This window comes from Maylandia zebra, linkage group LG7, assembly GCF_041146795.1.
Source record: "Maylandia zebra isolate NMK-2024a linkage group LG7, Mzebra_GT3a, whole genome shotgun sequence".
NCBI classification, from domain to species: domain Eukaryota; kingdom Metazoa; phylum Chordata; class Actinopteri; order Cichliformes; family Cichlidae; genus Maylandia; species Maylandia zebra.
In genome coordinates this window covers 30,852,774-30,871,301 of record NC_135173.1, presented here as the reverse complement: position 1 = coordinate 30,871,301, position 18,528 = coordinate 30,852,774, and the positions used below count along the sequence as shown (strand labels likewise).

The 18,528-nt window shown below is 39.4% G+C and overlaps 1 protein-coding gene across 1 annotated transcript in view; it reads left to right on the top strand.

The window, feature by feature from the left end:
- The window catches only part of LOC101470943 (scavenger receptor cysteine-rich type 1 protein M130), a 254,258-nt gene extending 239,306 nt beyond the window's left edge, over positions 1–14,952 (top strand). The window contains exons 10-13 of the mRNA XM_076886233.1: positions 8,930–9,211; positions 10,001–10,327; positions 12,065–12,162; positions 12,268–14,952. Of these exons, the coding sequence (XP_076742348.1) occupies positions 8,930–9,211; positions 10,001–10,327; positions 12,065–12,162; positions 12,268–12,282 (722 nt within the window). The 3' untranslated portion in view covers positions 12,283–14,952. The remainder of the gene's footprint in view (positions 1–8,929; positions 9,212–10,000; positions 10,328–12,064; positions 12,163–12,267) is intronic.
- The last annotated feature ends 3,576 nt before the right edge of the window (positions 14,953–18,528 follow it).

Below are 18,528 nucleotides of genomic sequence, written 5' to 3'. Positions count from 1 at the left end.
CACAGACAGAAACACGTTTATCCGGACATGGATCAGCTGTTTGTGCTGCTGCTGCTGCTGCTGTGGGGCTCAGGTAGGACTGCTTTGATTTGTTTTTATTGCACTAATGAAAACAAGTTTGAAAGTCAATATTTGGTGTCAGCAGCTTCATACTTCAGCTCAATCTGAGCTCTCTGAGCAGTTCTCTGTCATCTCTTCTTGAAGGACATTCAAAGCACTTCTCTTGGTGTTTCTGCCTTTTGTTTTGCTCTCTGTCAGGAATATTCAGGCTCTGGGGAGTCCATGACTGACAGTGTTCCACTGTCTGTCTGTTGTTATGGTTCAAAATATTGGGGATGGAGACAGGAGAAACACCACAATAACAACACTGGTCCGGCCGGGTCAAGTCAAACGATGATTTTAATGGTCACACCCGTGGGAGATGGAAACTGTATGCAGACAGCCTCAGATCTCATCACAAAAAACACATCTCCATAGTTTTGTAAAAATCAGGGTATTAGAACGCCCCTTCATGCGTAATGACAGATCAAAATAGGTTCCAGACATTAGTCACAGTTAATCGTGCATCTTGTACATCTTTAATGGCTACAAACAGACATAGAACTTCTCCTTTCTATAACACCTTCCAAACAAGGTAATAAACTTCAAGCCCTCAGGGTCTCTGAGGCTAATTATTGACTCTGGTCATCTGTTACCAAGTAGAGCAAAATATAGTGAGACTCCAAATGAGTTAAGACCTCAGGCCGGACACATTCCTAGATTATATGTATTATATGTACTGTAAGCATGTTGTTTAATTAACTACCACTTTAAACTTAGCAAAAAACATAATTGAATAAAAGACCACAAAGAATAATATGATATCAGTGGTATGTAAGCGCGTGCGGCCCTCTATGCTCGAAGCCTTTCCCCTCCATAGATCAGTCAGACATTCACGCTGACTGTAGCTTTTAACCCTTAATTAACTTGAGCACAACTCTATAATAAGCAACAAACTGCAATATGTATAAGTTGATCATGGTCACATCTGCAATGAAAGATCATATTATTCTGGTACCTGTAAGTAGAAAATCAAACTAGAGTTATAACAATCACTGTAATACAAAGGCTAATGTAAGATCAAAAACTTCAGTATATATTTAATGCAAAGCTGGTTATATGATTCTAATGAACTAATCGTGCCATATTAAAATAATGAAACTAGAAGAGGAAAAAACATCCCCTTTTTATTCTACACTGTCTAGGTATGCTTTTACTGCAGTGTTTCTGATCATTGTCATGCTGAAAAACATGTGCTTTTGTCAATCAGATGCTTTACAGATGATATTACATTTTTTATAATTTATCATTCTCTTAATTTTGACTGCATCCCCAATATTGTGCTGCTCTCGTTTGAATCATAAATATCTATGCTCCATTTTTTAAAATGTAAATGAGGAGTTTTCTTCACATACTATGTTTAATAATTCAGTTAAGTTTGATTCAATTTTATTTGTATAGCACCAAACTACAAGTAATAATAACCAGTAGTAAATAATAATGGTGTCATTTCCAGTTGGAAACTGTTCATGCTCTTCAGGGATTTGATTCAAGATCAACATGTGTTTAAAAAAAGTTTACAAGACTGCATCTGTGAAAAACAAAAGCAATACAGCACCTTGAGGTGACTTTTATTGGTATTTAGCTATATAAATAAAACTGAATTGAACTAAATTTTATTTGATCACGTTGTTCATGCTTTTAAATCAGTCTTTGACTTCTGTACTCTGCACTCTGGTTATTTAGATATTATATAAGATACTGACACACTCTCAGAAATAGAGGTACGAGAGAAGAACATTTTTGTACCTATAGGTACATTTAAAAAAAATGTTCCCTTAAAAGTACAATACTGGTCTTTAAAAGTCCAGAAATGCCCCTTTAAAGGTACAATTTGAAATAAAGTACAAATCTGTACCATTTTGACCTGTACTGCAGTGACAGTGACAGAATGTGTTAATGGGTCAGCATGGGAAAATCTGGATGGGCCTGGTTAATTGTAAAATTCATATGAGATGTGAGTGTGCTCATAAAAGCTACATGTTATAATCAAATCTGTTGGTCCTCTCCTCTGTACATAAATTATCCTATGATGCAAAGAATATCTGTAACCTACCTTTGTGTAAGTTATGTTAAATTATATTTTAAAAACACACACAATGACATGCAGGCACAACCAAATGATGTTAAAAAAAACTGGTCCATTTCCATTTTATTAAGTTCCAGTTATAATTTTTTAATGTTTTAAATCTTTCAAAAACGTGAAATCATATTACTGTTATGTTTGGCCATTTACTTTTTCGCTTTTACTACATCCTAGAATTGTTCATTAATTGGGAGGTTTTTATGGAATTTGCAACATCAAGTTAAACCGAGGTTCTTTGGAAGTTAAAATGTCAAGCAGATTTTTATGTTACGGTGACTACATTTTGTAAGTTACAAATATAGTTCGCCAAGACAGCATAACGGTTTCCAAACGCATTAATACCACAATGTCCATGTATCAAGTTCGCAACGCGCATTAATCCCAAAGGCTGAAAAGCCAGCAGCGATGAGTGCTCCGCCTCCGCGCTGACTAGCGTTGACGCAGAAAATGACTCTCAGGGGGTTATCCACGGAGGAGCTCCTTAAAAAGTTGATGGAAGAAGGCATTGATGTCAGACGACGAGGCGCAAAGGTTTAGAGGTAAGTCGGGTGTGATTTTGTGTAGAGTTAGCAAAAGTCCGAAGAGCTAGCTTTAACATGGGTGAATGCTAGCAGTTAGCTAAGTTTTAAACAAAGAAAGGTACAAATGTGGACTATTTAGACTGTTGGTGGAATGTTCAACGTCTGTCTGCCCGCCGTATTCCAGTGTTTTATCAATAAATAGTCACTAACCGTGTACAACAATGTAAAAAAATCAATAATTTCTCAAAACATGCTAGTATGTAAATATAGCTATTAACAAAATCGTTCTCTAAGCAAAATTCATCCCATCTAACGTGTTTCCCGCTCAAAGGGATTTTAAACAATGGAAGGTACACATTTGTACCATTCCACCTACTTAGTGGGATTTGGGATTTTCGAATATGAGAACTGTAAGCTCTGCGCAGGGACACTGTCTGCAACCCAAGAATTGTTAAGATGATTGGGGAAACAGCTAATGATTTTTTTTGTCTCTAAATCTGATTATTATTATTTTCTGTACTAACTGATTAATCAAGCTGTTTATTAGCTTTAGAATTTTTGTTCAAGGGTTAAAGCACTTTACGTTTATCTCCAGTCTGTGTCTTTAAACATGTCAAAAGTTTAAATCCTCAATGTAAAATGTCATTCTTTTGTCTATTCTGCTCTTTTCATTTCCAGTTGTGTGATGAGGTTGATTTAATGCATCCCTGCCAAGACAACATCTGTCGCCGCTTTAGCAAAAACTTCACTGCTGTTCTTCAAATGACCAAGGATTTGCCACTGAAGAAGGTCTACATGGAGGCAAGAGAGAATGCACTGGCTGAAGACATTACAGGTGCTATTTTGACCTCATACAAATAGTAAATTTTGTGACAATTCATTTGCTCTCTCTTCCAAAGATAATTGATGTACCATAGTGTCATGTGAAGAGCATGTTAATGGGAATTTGCATGCTATCAAAATCTAATGAAGTGCATTTGCATCTGTATGACCTAGGAATTGACTTCAAGGGGGCACTTCTCTTGCCATCCATCTTCAAGGAGAAGATAGAAGATTTCATCATCCTTGGAGAGGTAAATGCATGATGCAATGCATAGCCTTTGGCCACAAGTTTCATTCTTGGTGTTTTGTTGGCATGGAGCTGAATTCAGCTGCGGTTCAGCATCACAGCTAAGCTAATGTAGGGGAAACACTGCTGTTAATCCACAGTGCTGCTGTGCTCTTGGGTTTTGTCTGGTGTTTATATAGATAGATAGACCTTTATTGTCCCCTTAGGGAAATTCTTCTTCACAGGTACTGTCACTGTCAGGGGTGATTGCTTTTGCCCTTGAATATTATGTCAAACTTTAGCAGCTTATCAAACACTACCACAACAGTCATTGGTCAAGAAGCTTTTTGTTTGGAGTATGGGCCATGTTTACAGGTTATCAGAATAGACAGTTTTGTTTTCTAGCAAATAAAGAAGGTAATTTGAGGAATCTGTTGAAAATCCACTTGGCACATATTGCTTAAACATACTGTATACTAATGTTTTTCTTCCTCTTCTGCAGAATACTCCCACGAGTCCATACCCAACCATTCGAATGAAGGATAAGAGTTGGACAACTGCCCTCTTAAGACAGTGTCGCCGTGTTGTGACAGTTGAAGGAGTGGATGTTTGCTCGTGCCGCTCGCTGGATGAGGCCTACATCTCAGCATTCTCCACCTTCTTCGTGTTCAACATGACCTACCCTGCATACTTCAAGAAAACACTTGTCTTTCTTCAGAACTGCATTGTCAACATAGGAGACCAGGGAGACAAACCCCTGCCAGTAAGTGTCGCCAGGGTACTTAACCAACTCTATTAAATACGCCCCCACCCAAGTGTCACTACCTTATTGACTACCCAATGCTGATTTTGATGTATGGTCCTCTTCGCCCTTTGTGGTGTATGAGATATGAAAGCAAGCATCAATATTTCAAAAATCTAGCGAGTAAATGCAAAAACTTTGTAAACATCACTGCAACTCTTAGCAATCGTCATCAAATGAAACAGTGCTGGGAGTTTTCTTCAGATAAGTTGCTTGTTGACTTTGAACATTCACTCAGCACAAGTGTCAGTGTGCCATTTTCATCTCTGCCAGGTGACTTACAGAATGCTCTGGAAATGAACAAAAGTTTTACAGATGTGCATTTTCAGGATAAAGTGCTTCAGCGTGTGTCTGCTATATCTGTCAGCAGTGTCAAATATGAACTTGAGGATGTTTTTGTAGTTGGCCATGTACACACTGAAGCCATACCTCAATTCTTTAAAATCAAGTATATTTTGAATGTTGATACTTGTTGGGTATTGTGTGGGAAACTGTTACTTCCTTGCACTTGTGAATGTCATTTCCATGCTTACCAAGTGGCAGTTGACAATGACTGGATCCTGTTCAATCCAGGAAATGAATTAGACTTTCAAGCTCTAGACACCTATTAAGTTGATGATAGGCGGTTTGTGTCCTTGAGGTATTCTGTGTGACGTGATTGCAAGAACATTTTTATGTATGTATGTATGTGTGCGTGCGTGCGTATGTATGTGCGTGCTTGTTGAAGTAGAGCAAAACATTTGTGTGGACAGTTTTTTAAATACATGCCATCTCTGTGATCCGTCAAAACATTGTGTTCAGGTGTTTAATGTCTTTATGTGATTGTTTACTTTTTTTCTTCTTCTTTTTTTTTTTTTTTTTTTTTTTTTAAATGAATGTATTTTTCTTGACATGTCCTATGGCAGGGGTGTCAAACTCAAATACACAGTGGGCCAAAATTCAAATCTAGAACAAGGTCGCGGGCTAACATTAATATTTATTGAAAAATATCTTCCTCCAGATATAAGAATGAATCTCTTCTTATGGACTCAAACAAGTTTTGGTGAAAAACTGAATGTGGAACAAGCAAAGCTTAATACTAAACAATGTATATATTAGCTGTATAATACCAGTAGGCCAGCTCTAATAGTAATCTGGTATGGCTTCGCGGGCCAAATGTAATTAGGCTGCGGGCCAAATTTGGCCCGCGGGCCAGAGTTTGACACCTATGTCCTATGGCAATATACGAATGTAATCAAGGATGTATTCCTGTGGTTGTTTAAGTGCTTTGATGTGATTCTATTATCGAAAATAAATGGTTAAATAACCAAATATTTTGGACTATTGGGGGTACATTTTTGTCTCTTTAGGTACGAAATAGGTTGTCGCTGGGGGGGTACCCTCATAGGTACCCTATTGTACCCTTTTCAAGGGAACATTTCTGTACTATAGTTTCAAGGTACATTTATGTCTTAGGAAAGTACATGATTGTACTTCAGATGGTACAACTTCATAAGGTACAAAAATGTACCAAGCCTAAAGGGTACAGAAATGTCCTTCAAAAAGGAACACCCCCAGTGACAAGCATTTGTACCCTTTTTGGTACACTTTGGTACCCCTATTTCTGAGAGTGCAGAAGATACTAATCAGACAAAACCTGAGTTTTGGGTCTGAGCTTGCAGGCCCTGCTGGTTCAGAGACTTATCACCCGTGAACAAAGCAAGACAAACAGCGATCCGTTTTAACTTGCAAGGGAAGCCTGGTCGGATCAGGCTGCAGCTCTTCACCCGACCTCAAATGACCGACCCTTCCCTGCAGCCTTTTATTCTGTGAATACACAAGCACCACCCATTGTCAACCCGTGTGCGTGCGTGTGCGTGTGCGTGTGCATGTGCGTGCGTGTTTGCAGGTTAAAACCCAAATAAGTGACTTCCTGTTGATCACAAAGGGTCATCTCCCCTCACCCTGTATATGGCTTAACCCCTTTAATGGTACACCATACACAAGCATAGGTGAGGCCATAAAGGGCAGCAAGTTTACTAAATAAGAAAACAGAACGTTTACATAGGATGTGCCTGCAGTTAAACACTGTAGCTTCCCCCACCATTCTACATGTAGGGGAGGACAATAGAAACAGAAGAATGTCTTTAATCATACAGTTTGAAACAAGGCTACAAATTTAAGTGCAAGAATGACAACTATTATCAAAATCACCCTAACACTAAGAGTTATGTCCACAGCTGAGCTCCACAGAATCCTGCTTTATGCTGATGGTTCTCTGATTTTCTCCTCAGGAATTCAGGCTTATGGAAAACAAGATTCAACAGGTACACAGAAAAATTAAAGTGAAATGAACAATCACTGAGGGAAAATCGTGACTCGCATTTGTCTCTCATCGTTTCAGAAGTAAAATTGCTTCTTTACTGATGACGCTCTGCTTTCTGTTCAGAGTCTGATGATGTCAGGTTGGTGGGAGGAGCCAATCACTGCGGAGGTACACTGCAGGTGAAACATCTGGGAGAGTGGAAACCATTGCAATTCATTGACTGTACCCTGAAGGAAGCAGCTGTATTCTGTAAACATCTGGACTGTGGCTCCGCTGTTTCTATAGAACAGTCCCCACAAAGCTCAGTGTGGGGGGTCAATTCTACCTGTGTTCAGTCAGGATCTGCTCTGAGGAACTGTGTAACAACAGAAGGCTTCTCCTCTGCCGTGGAGCTCACCTGCTCAGGTCAGCCCATCAGTGACACTGATGCACCAGACACAAAGACCAGGTAGAATAGTAGCACATCATCTGCAGCAGCAGATAAGCCTGAAAAGACTTCTTCTATCAGTCCATCTGTGGCTCATCAGTATCCTGACACCCACACAGCCACCTGTAGTCAAGGCACTTCTTAAAGTAACCCTTTTGAATCTTTGGAGTATTCTCTAAAATAGTATCATTTTATTTTTCAGAAAAAGTAGAAAATTTAGTAAATATTTGCTGATATTGACGCACCACAAAAACAAATCACTGACAGCTGAAACATGTCTCTGCTGTCTCTGATCTCTCTGTTTGATCTTCTCTGATGTCTCCAGACTCTGTCAGGCTGCTGAATGGTTCCAGTCTGTGTTCAGGCAGACTGGAGGTGAAGTCTGACCAGAGCTGGTCCTCAGTGTGTGAAGCTGACTTTGACCAGCAGGATGCAGAGGTGGTCTGTAGGGAGCTCGGCTGTGGGCCTCCTTCGGTCCTCCAGGGGGCGCTCTATGGAGAAGTGGAGGCTCCAGTGTGGAGCAAAGAGTTCCAGTGTGGAGGCCATGAGTCTGCTCTCCTGGACTGTAGAAGCTCAGGCTCAGCTAGAAACAGCTGCTCACCTGGCAAAGCTGTTGGACTCAGCTGCTCAGGTAGAAGAGGAGCTGCAGCTTTTTGTGGTTCAAACTCACTTTATTCTTTTACTGATGACTCTCTGCATACTCCCAGCACATTTTATGTACATATTGGCAGTATACCTCTGCTGTCAGGTCCCTGCATCCACATGCTCATGTAATAAACCAGGGGATAGGTATGTTTAAATGTAGTATTGTAATGTATATGTATATTTTTATACATTATACACATAAATGATCATACCAATCATTTAATCCTTTGTAATCCACTGGATCAGGCACCATAAAAGGGACGAATGAATCTTTGGACATCATTGATCACCTCACTCTGGCCAGACTAATGAAGCCTCGACACTGTGCTTCTGAAGCACTGTGTAGTTGTTTTAGCACATATGCCAGAGCTTCAGCACGGATTCCTTTAAGCCTGTTTGAATTGAAGAACTCTGTCATTTTAACTCGCCTACGCTCTCAAGCTGGTTACCTCATTTGTCACTCACCTGCCTGCCCAGAGACAAAGGCAGAAGGACAGAGACAGAGAGACAAGTCTGTAGACAGGTACAGTCAGTTTCTTGGACCTGCAGCTATTAAAGCTATTTATATAGGGTTAAAATGTCCAGTGGAGACGAGGCTAGAGTGACTAAATAAGCGGTTCCCAGTTTACCTTAATTGTTGGAGACTGGAGTAGGAGAAGGAGGAGAAAAGCAGAAGAAGGGAGAAGAAGTGAGGAAGAACGTCCTCCTCACACAAGAGGTGGATGAAATTGGACTCAGAGAGCAGGCTGACGGTTCTTTGCTCTCTCAGAGTGTTAAATAAGTAAACATAAAGGAGGTTAAATACAGTTTTAGTTTGGTCCTTTTCTTTAAATTTCCAGGTCGTGCTGCAGTGTTTCATCAATAAGGTTTAAAAACGTTTGTGTGGGGCAGAATTTAAGAACATTTATCTCAAACCTATACTGAACAGATTCTCAGGGAAAACAACTCAGCACTGTCAAAATAATGACTTATGTAACAACTCTGCTTTCTGTTCAGAGCCTGTCAGGTTGGTGGGCCAAGCCAGTCGCTGTGCAGGCATGCTGGAGGTGAAAGTGGGAAAGTGGAGAACAATCGATTATTTTGACTGGGATCTGAAGGAGGCACATGTCGTCTGTGAACATTTGGGCTGTGGCTCTGCATTTTCTATACAATGGAAAAATGAGCCCTCTGAGATTTCTGTGTTGAAAATTGAGCCTGATTGTGTTCACTCCGGATCTGCTCTGAGAGAATGTGCAAAATCATCTTCCTCTTTCCTAACCCTGAATGTCACCTGCAAAGGTAAGCAGAATCATCTATCACATATCCTTATCTTATCGACTTTGCAGGGTTTAGTTCTTGTTTGTCACGATCACTGCTCTTCTGAAATATGTTCATACTTTCTGGGAAATTTTATCAAATGCTTCATTCCATTTTTATTTCAGTTATTTATTATCTGCTTGACCAGTAAAGACACCTGAATTCCTGTATTTCCTTTTGCCTGTCTCATTTAACTTAACCATCTCAGACTTTTCTTAAATGGCAAAAAGAGTTACCATCTGAACCCTAAAAGACAAAATCTGCTCAGTTAGCTGATACTGAAGTAGCAACACCAAAAAAGTATCTGGACATAATTAGTGGAATCATTTGTATAATTGTGACATGAAAACTTTGCAAACTAAAAGTTAACACATATTAATACCCAATGTCAAAAGAAAGCCATTTTACCTTGACTGTTGCATCTGTTGTAGACAATCAGTGTTCACCAGCAAACCAGTTACTAACTTAAAATGTAAGTTCATCTCCAAACTGGATGGAAATAAAACAGACAAGTCGGGATGAGAAAGGAGATAAAGAGCTGCTGTGACTAAAACAACCTGAAAACTGAAACAAATTGAATGAAGAACACAAACTGTCCACCAGACGGGAAAACTGGAGGTTAATGGTTCGAGAGAGGGCTCGAGGAGCAGACATATGCTCTGGTGTTTACAGTAAATGATTTTGGAGAGAGTGCACCCAGCTGAGATCCTGCTACATTTTTTTTACAGAAGGTAGATGTGACCTCACCTTGCATCATCTCAATGTTTACAGACCTGCTGGTTCAGCCAATCATCTCTGTGTCCTTCATGAATGGGGTCTCCATGGCCCAGCAGCAGGGGCTTCAGGTGTCCAGGGGCTCAAACTTCACCATCAGCTGCTCCATCCAGCCACAGTACCCGGGGGGCTCCTTCCAGCTCACCTTCACCTCATCCAACACGGCGTACAACTACACCCAGCCAGCTGTCAATCACTCCGCCCACTTCCTGTTTCCTGCTGCAGAGCCCACCCACCAAGGAAACTACAGTTGCATTTATCACGTCTATGTTTTTTACCATGACTTGTCCTCTGAGAGCCCCCTGCTATCTGTCACTGTGTCAGGTAAGTTGAAGCAGAGGCTGCTGGGTTTGTGTTCAGGGCAGCGTTAAATAACAGAGAGGTTCAGGTTATGAGTTATGGTACTACTACTTTGATGCATACACTGCAGTATTCTGAGATACATAGAAATATTAGCCATAAATATGCAGTAAGTATTTTTGTACTTTATCACATGACCACATGTGGTCTTGAGCAATAGGTCTCCAGCTTTTTGAAGGTCTTTCACTGTTTTTCTTTGGACATTAGCTGCTTTATCACTCATTTTCAGTCCAGTCCTTGTACCTGACTGATCAACCAGTGTTGTGTCTACACATAACAGATAACTTGGCAGGAACTCAATTTTACATTGTTTTTTTAAATCACTATTGTGCTAGAAACTTGCCACCAAAGTGCAGCAATTTTGACGTCTTAAGTTAAATCTATGAAAAATGCCAATTTCTTATATTTGCCTGTCCCGTTTGGTTCTTTAACCATCAGAATTGATGTCTGAAGGTCAACAAAGATACCCAACGGATTTATTTTATTTTATTTTCAGTTGTTACAGATGGGACAGACATGGCTGGGGAATAGGACAGGGAGAAAGAAAGATGAAGGAAAAACAGAGGAGAACAGGGAAAGTGAGAAAGGACACTTAAAAAGAAAAAAAACCTCCTGGATCACCTGTTGAGAGAAAAAAAAAAGAAAACAAGAGAAAACAAGCAAAAAAAGAGAGCAACATAATAAACACAGCACCATCGCAATAATCATGCTAAGTGTAAATAACAGTAAATGCTAGTGATGTGTCGATCGCGAAACAGCTCTTAGAGCCGGATCTTTGAAGTGAACGACGTGTTTTTTTTGTTTTGTTTTTTCTTTCTCTCACCCTCTCTCTCGCACTTTTTTTCGCTTCACAGGGGGGAGGGGCGGTAGTTACACTTGCAGTAGCACAGGAACAGAGCGGGAGGAAAAGAGAGAGAAAGAGAGCCAGGGACAACAACATCACATTAGAAAGGCATTGTAATCATCCACAACTGAAAATAGTTGTGGATGATTACTATAAAGGATTCAGAAAGTTTATTCATGCAGGTCCATATGACAGAGAATATACATCTTCTTTTTGTTTTGAATATTTTAATTGATGTTTAATTGTGTTGTGGTTTGCAGTGTTTTGTGTTGTTTCGCTTTAAATTTGTTTAAAAGGAAAAAGCTGGAAATTTAAATAGTTAAAAGTTGAAATGTGAATAGTTGGTTTTTGTATTTTATAATTTATTTATTACATTTTATGTTGAGTGAATAAATAAAAGTATATTTACGCTGGCCCCTAGAGACAAAGCACGTACAAACTCCAAATTGTGTAAAAACTCCAAAGCATGTACAAACAGGCCGGTTGGAAGCCAAAAGAGCCGGTTCACTAAAAATAGCCGGAATTCCCATCACTAGTCAATATTAAATATTGAATGTTGTTGTGCAGCACGCAGGTCCGACTGCGCACAATGTGCTTTGAGGTAGCAGCCAAGAAAGATGTTGTTTGTGTCTGTGAACAGTGAACACCCGTGTGCACACCTGTGTGGATCAGTGTGCTTGTATTAAAAAGGTTTTTCCATTTAACGATCTGTTAAATGGAGTGTGGGGAGCCAGAAACCCATCCACCAGGGCATGAAGCAGGCATGGAGGAGATCCAGGCCCCAGACATCCAGAGGCCTTGACTGAATGAATTATCTCTTTAATGATGCTTGTTGACTGTGAATGTGTCTTTATTAGATCCCACACACTCAGATGTTGTTAAAGGTGTTGTCATCCCACTGGTAGTCCTGCTGGTCATTGTACTCATGATCCTTGGTCTTCATCTCTATCGTCAGGTACTGAGCACGTTTGTAGCTGAGAGTGAAGCTGCTCCTTTTCATTTGAGGATAGGATAGAATTGCCGTAGAAAGCCTGATTGCTGTGCTGTGATGTGTCTCCAGGTCAACAAACAGTAGAACAGCCAGCTGACTGACTGTAAACTCTGTGTTTGAGCCCCTGGAGGAAGGCCAGGAACAAGTTCAGCCAGCAGAGGAGGACCTCCAAGGAGCTCGAAAGCATGTTTGGACAGAGCATGGTCTTATTTCTACACCATCTGTTTTGTCCTCCATCCTCCTATCTGTGAGCCCGAAGTCCGGTCAAAACACAAGTTCAGCAGGGCTGTGCAGAGATGTTTGAAAGGGCAGGTGCTCAAAGTTTTTAAAAAAAGGGGCACATAGAACCAGGCTGAATAACAACAACCCACATTCATCAAGAATCTAATATGGAATTGCATCATACTATATCACTGTCATCAGGTGGGGACTACGCAAAGCAAACATAGCTTATATTTTACCTATATATTACAATGATGCTGTTGAGGGGTTACTGCTGCTCCTGCTGCTGATTGTGCTGGAGGGCAGGTTTGTGTTGATCTGAAACTGTAGACATCAAAAAGTCCATAGGAGAAATGGTAGCTGATTAAACAAGTGTTATTAGATGATAATAAAATGCAAAGATTGGTGACAGCGCTTGGAATCATAAAGCAAGTGATTGAAACAACTGTGGGAAATAAACTAGGCTCTGTCTGTGACTCACTCTGTGCAGCTCTTCCTCCTTCCATCTCCTCATCTCATTTATCACTCTCCACCAGTGTTGGTCAAGTTACTTGAAAAAAGTAATCAGTAACTAATTACTGATTACTTCCCCCAAAAAGTAATCCCGTTACTTTACTGATTACTTATTTTCAAAAGTAATTAATTACTTAGTTACTTAGTTACTTTTTAAAAACACGATTTACAACCTGAAGAGGTGATAAAGCGATAGATCTTTCAGCCCAATTCTACTTTTTCTGCATAATCCATCATACAAAATGTAATCAAATGGAAAAGTACCTTTTTTTTTTAACTTGTTTTATCAGTTTTAATCTTTTAACTTTATGCATCAAGCAAAACTTTAATTATATGCAACATTCTCTGACTGGAAGAAATTAGTTTAACATTTAAACCTATTTTCTGCACATTCCAGCACATAAAATAAAATATTTTTTGTGTTTACACTCACTCTTTCAAATAGATGCAAGTAAAACACAGCAGAAAATAAATAAAGTCAAAGACTAGTGGTCCTGTTGCTCTATTTTCACCTGTAAAGCAGGAGTGGGGTAGGCGGAGGTTTACCCTGGTGCAGGTGTGCCGCAGCGGTCAGTGGAAGAATCCGCGAGTTTCTCTGTGAATTTCCCATTACGTCGTTGCACACTCGGTGCTTGCTTGGAAGTTTAGGGTTTTTTTCGCTGTAAAAAGAAGTTTTCTTCCCACGCACAACGGACACTAATGTTTTTGTAACTTTTTATGGAATCAAACTTAAAGTAAGGTCAGTACTTCCACGCTTTAAACGCTGCACGCTCATACTCTCTCCCACACTTCATATATGATCCATTGTTGATATGCACACAGCTTTTGTCATTAACGTCGCACTTGCTTACGTCACTGTCATGAGACATTCTCGCAAAAAAATCATGGTTTTAGTAACGCAGTAACGCAGGGTTCCTACGGGAAAGTAACGGTAATCTAATTACCGATTTTGAAATAGTAATCCCTTACTTTACTCGTTACTTGAAAAAAGTAATCAGATTACAGTAACGCATTACAAGTAACGCGTTACTGTCCATCTCTGCTCTCCACTTGCTGTCCATCTGAGAGCAAGGTGAAATTTGCTATTGGATTAATGTATTATTTAATTATCCACACTTAAAAACTCTCACCAACGTTATATCATTAGTAATAAATTTAAAAAATCTATACTGTATATACTATGGCCACAAGTTTGCATCATGGTGCTGATCCAGAATCCTTCCTTTATTATATATTATAGTGCTATAATTATAAAATAATGAGAATACAAAAATAAAGTAATAAATATAAAATGGGGCTAGGGATACGTATTTATGATTATTCAATTTGTTTGACTATCCATTCTGTGCAGGCAGAACGCTAATTAAATGTTTAACCCTTTAAAACCGGTCAGAGCGGCATGCTCCGTTTTGCGCAACTACTTTTAAATCCCTGTAGAACTGCAACCACGTAAGCTAGTGCAAAAATTTTTTTTGCATATGAAACCGGAGGAGTTGTACTTACATCTTATGCCATCAGCTTGTCCTAGGTCACAGTTTCCTTCCACATATAGCTTTGCAAAAACTGCATAAAAAGCACTTGCAGCAACAAAAACATAATATTCCAGAAACACGCTTTGCCGAGCCAATCAGTTGTTCGTAACACTTCTTAGGTTGGAATAGACATCACCACGAACTATCGCATGTCCGCCATGACCTGCCGGAAACCGGAAGTGACGTCATTTTCGCGAAAATGTAGTCTTTTACCATCAGGGCCTGATGAGCCTATACTGGTGTTTTTAAAAGTTATCTTTGACTTTATGACTTTCTGTGTCGTTTCTGGGACGCTTAGGACTCATATTGCACTGCTGGAAATAGTTTATTGTGATGCACATGCTGCTCTTTTGCAAATTTGCACTGTAATATTTGTTTTCGTTTTTCCTGCAGTATATAAAAATTGGTGTATTTCAAAAATAAAACCATGAAGACACTTAAAATAAATTTCCTGTGGTGGGAAACTATTTTGTGCAACTTTTTTGTATTTGCAGTTTAGAGCGATAAGCCTCTTAAATTTCTCTAACTAGAAATATATGTTAAAAAAAACAAAAACGATTTAAAAAAATTTTTGTAGTTTATTGCACTTTTTGCAATTTATGTAATTACTATGCCCTTAATGCATGCATATTATGAAAATTTGGGCTATAACAGTTGTATTGATGTATAGCAACTTGAAATGCTCCCAAAAATGGCACTACAGCATGTAAAAATATAACATAAGCTCTGGCGGACTTGGGGTAGGTCTTAAAGGGTTAAACTAGAGATAATTTTACTTCTGTAAAATCTGCATTTTGTCATATTTGATACATAAATATAATACAATCTGTCTTTTGATGTATTTTCTTTATAATGTGTGTGTTTTTTATAATCATCCATAATTATGTTGATATGCATATCAGATATTTTTCAGTGAAATATTAGTCCTCCAGAAGGGGGTGCTGCTCTTGTGGCGACCTGCAGCAGGTGTTTACTGGCGTTTTCTTTTTGTTTTTAACTTTGTTTTAATCCTGTTCCTAACTGTGGTTTTAACTTTTTATGAGGTTTTTGCCGAGATGGAGATCTTCTACACCTTATTTTTATTGTTGTTGGCGATATTCACCTGGAGTCAATCACTCTTTTTTTTTCTTTTTTTCCCAAACTTTATTTGAAATTATAAAGCAAACAGTCAGTCATTCCAGTTCAGTTTGTACAGTAGACATACAAGGCAAATAAGAGTAACAATATACAGTACAATGAAATAAGAAGGATAAATAAATAAAGGGGAAAAAAGGGGGGATTGTGACAGACTTCATAACAACTTTGTACTTGAAAGTGGTGACAGCTCATATGTGTCTATTTTGTGTGCGTGTGCGGGCCAGACGTGGTCTGCGTGAGTGAGTCTGATTGTCATTTTGTACGCAGTCGCTTTTAAGCTGATGAGCAAGCTACACATGTTCAGAGCAGGAGCTGGTTGACCTTATCAGAGGAGAGGGAAACAGAGCTATGACATCTCAAGCATGCAGCTATCCATGAGTTTAGTTTCTTCCTGGCACCCCATATGGGCAACAGCTTTTCTGCATCCTGATTCATGTGTGTGAGACTTTTGTAACATCAGCATCATGTTTTTGTTTTGTCGAAAAGCAGGTGATTGTGTCTGACGTCATGGTGTGTGTGAGTTACAGAGAGGTGTGAAAGTATGTGAGTGAAGTGGTCTCGAACTGGGGAAGACATGATTCTGCAGGTCACCTGCCCAGTGGACACAAAAAAGAAAAAAATAGTTGTGTGGACGAAATATGAATGATAACATGGCAAGTGTTTGGTGTTTCTCAGCCTGAAACAACTGTAATGCCACTTTCTGTTTTTAAGAAAGGAGAGTTCCAAAAAAAAAACCAGAGAGAGAGAGATGTGTGTTGTTTAAGCAGTGAGGAGAACAATGAAAATGTCTTAGTTTGTCACTTTCAGGTGAAAAGCAGACCTGGATCAATTTTCCACATGCAGCAGTTGGAAGAAAGTTATAGGTTTCACATCATTAGGAAACACTGAGGCAGAGCTTTTGGCTGAGTGGTGTTTACAGCTTAACTCCCATGTGTTCCTCACCCTGAAAAAACAAGCTCCATGGAAGCTAACCTCTGCCTGAAGACAAGGAGTGCAGTTCCAGAAGCACAGCACATCTACAATTCATAGCAGCCCAAGAGACAACAACAGAGTCCTGAGAGAGGTCCAGCAGCAGTGTGTACAAACGGCATCAGAGAGTAAGAAAACCCCATCATCATGGATGGATGGAGATGCGTTTCCAGCAAGCTGCAACTTCACTGTGTGTGAAGATGACTTTTGAGGAGACTGTCTGAGTGACATTGGCCACTTTTGGAGTGGAATGGCAAGATGAGACAGTGAGGATGACACAGGACAAAGCTGAAGAGAACTGTTTGCCATTGGACTGCAAAGAGTGAGAGGAGCAGGTGAGAACACAGAGGAAGGCTGTCGTTTAGTGTGGGAAATCAAAATTTGGGTTAGCAATCCTGGGAAAAAAGGAAACTGATTTAAGTGGGAAAATTGTGAAGGAGTTTGGACCACAAAATGAGAAAGGTATATAAATCACACACAAGCAGAAAATGCATTAACCATACTAACCCTACATGCATATACACATACAATGACACTCATGAAGACCAGACAGCATCTTAAGCATGAGATTCTGTTTGTCATCTTGTCCAAGTCACTCAGTAAGATGGAAGTGATACGTAGACTAGTGGATTAAATATTATAGGAGGACAGATGATTGTATCATAGGGAGAAAACAGAATGCTGATGAGGAGTTTTGCATGATTGTTGAGTTTCTGGTGGGTGAATAAGTTTTAACATGGCACACATTTGGTTACATGAGAACAGAGATGGGCAGTAACACGTTACTTGTTACAAGTAACGCGTTACTTGTAACGCGTTACTGTAATCTGATTACTTTTTTACGGTAATGAGTAAAGTAAGGGATTACTATTGCAAAAACGGTAATTAGATTACAGTTACTTTCCTGTAGGAACGCTGCGTTACTGCGTTACTAAAACCGTGATTTTTTTTTGCGAGAATGTCTCATGACAGTGACCTAAGCGAGTGTGACTTTTGTGACAACAGCTGTGTGCAGATCAACAATGGATCATATATCGAGTGCAAGAGAGAGTATGAGCGTGCAGCGTTTAAAGCGTGGAAGTACTGACCTTACTTTAAGTTTGATTCCATAAAAAGTGACAAAAACATTAGCGTCCGTTATGTGTGGGAAGAAAACTTCTTTTTACAGCGAAAAAACCCCTAAACTTCCAAGCAAGCACCGAGTGCGCTACGACGTAATGGGAAACTCACAGAGAAACTCGCGGATTCTTCAACTGACCGCTGCGGCACACCTGCACCAGGGTAAACCTCCGCCTACCGTAGTCCTGCTTTACAGGTGAAAATAGAGCAACAGGACTGCTAGTCTTTGACTTTATTTATTTTCTGCTGTGTTTTACTTGCATCTATTTGAAAGAGTGAGTGTAATCACAAAAAATATTTTATTTTATGTGTTGGAATGTGTAGAAAATAGGTTTAAATGTTAAACAAATTTCTTCCAGTCAGAGAATGGTGCATATAATAAAATTTTTGCTTGATGCATAAAGTTAAAAGATTAAAACCAATAAAACAAGTTTTAAAAAGAGACTTTTCCATTTGATTACATTTTGTATGATGGATTATGCAGAAAAAGTAGAATTGGGCTGAAAGAGCTATCGCTTTATCACCTATTCAGGTGTAATTAATTACTTTTGAAAATAAGTAATCAGTAAAGTAACGGGATTACTTTTTTGGGGAAGTAATTGGTAATTAGTTACTGATTTTTCAAGTAACTTGACCAACACTGCATGAGAAGAAACTTATTATGTGATGAGACAACAGGGTTATGCTGTATGTTGTGTGTGGTGTGGCTGATTGGATGAATGTTTGAGATTAAACTGGCTGATGATTTGTCTCATGTTACAAAGTTGAGCCTGCCAATTAGGTTTGGTATGATTTATCCCCCTGAAATGAAGAACACGTGTCATGATTTAACAAGGCC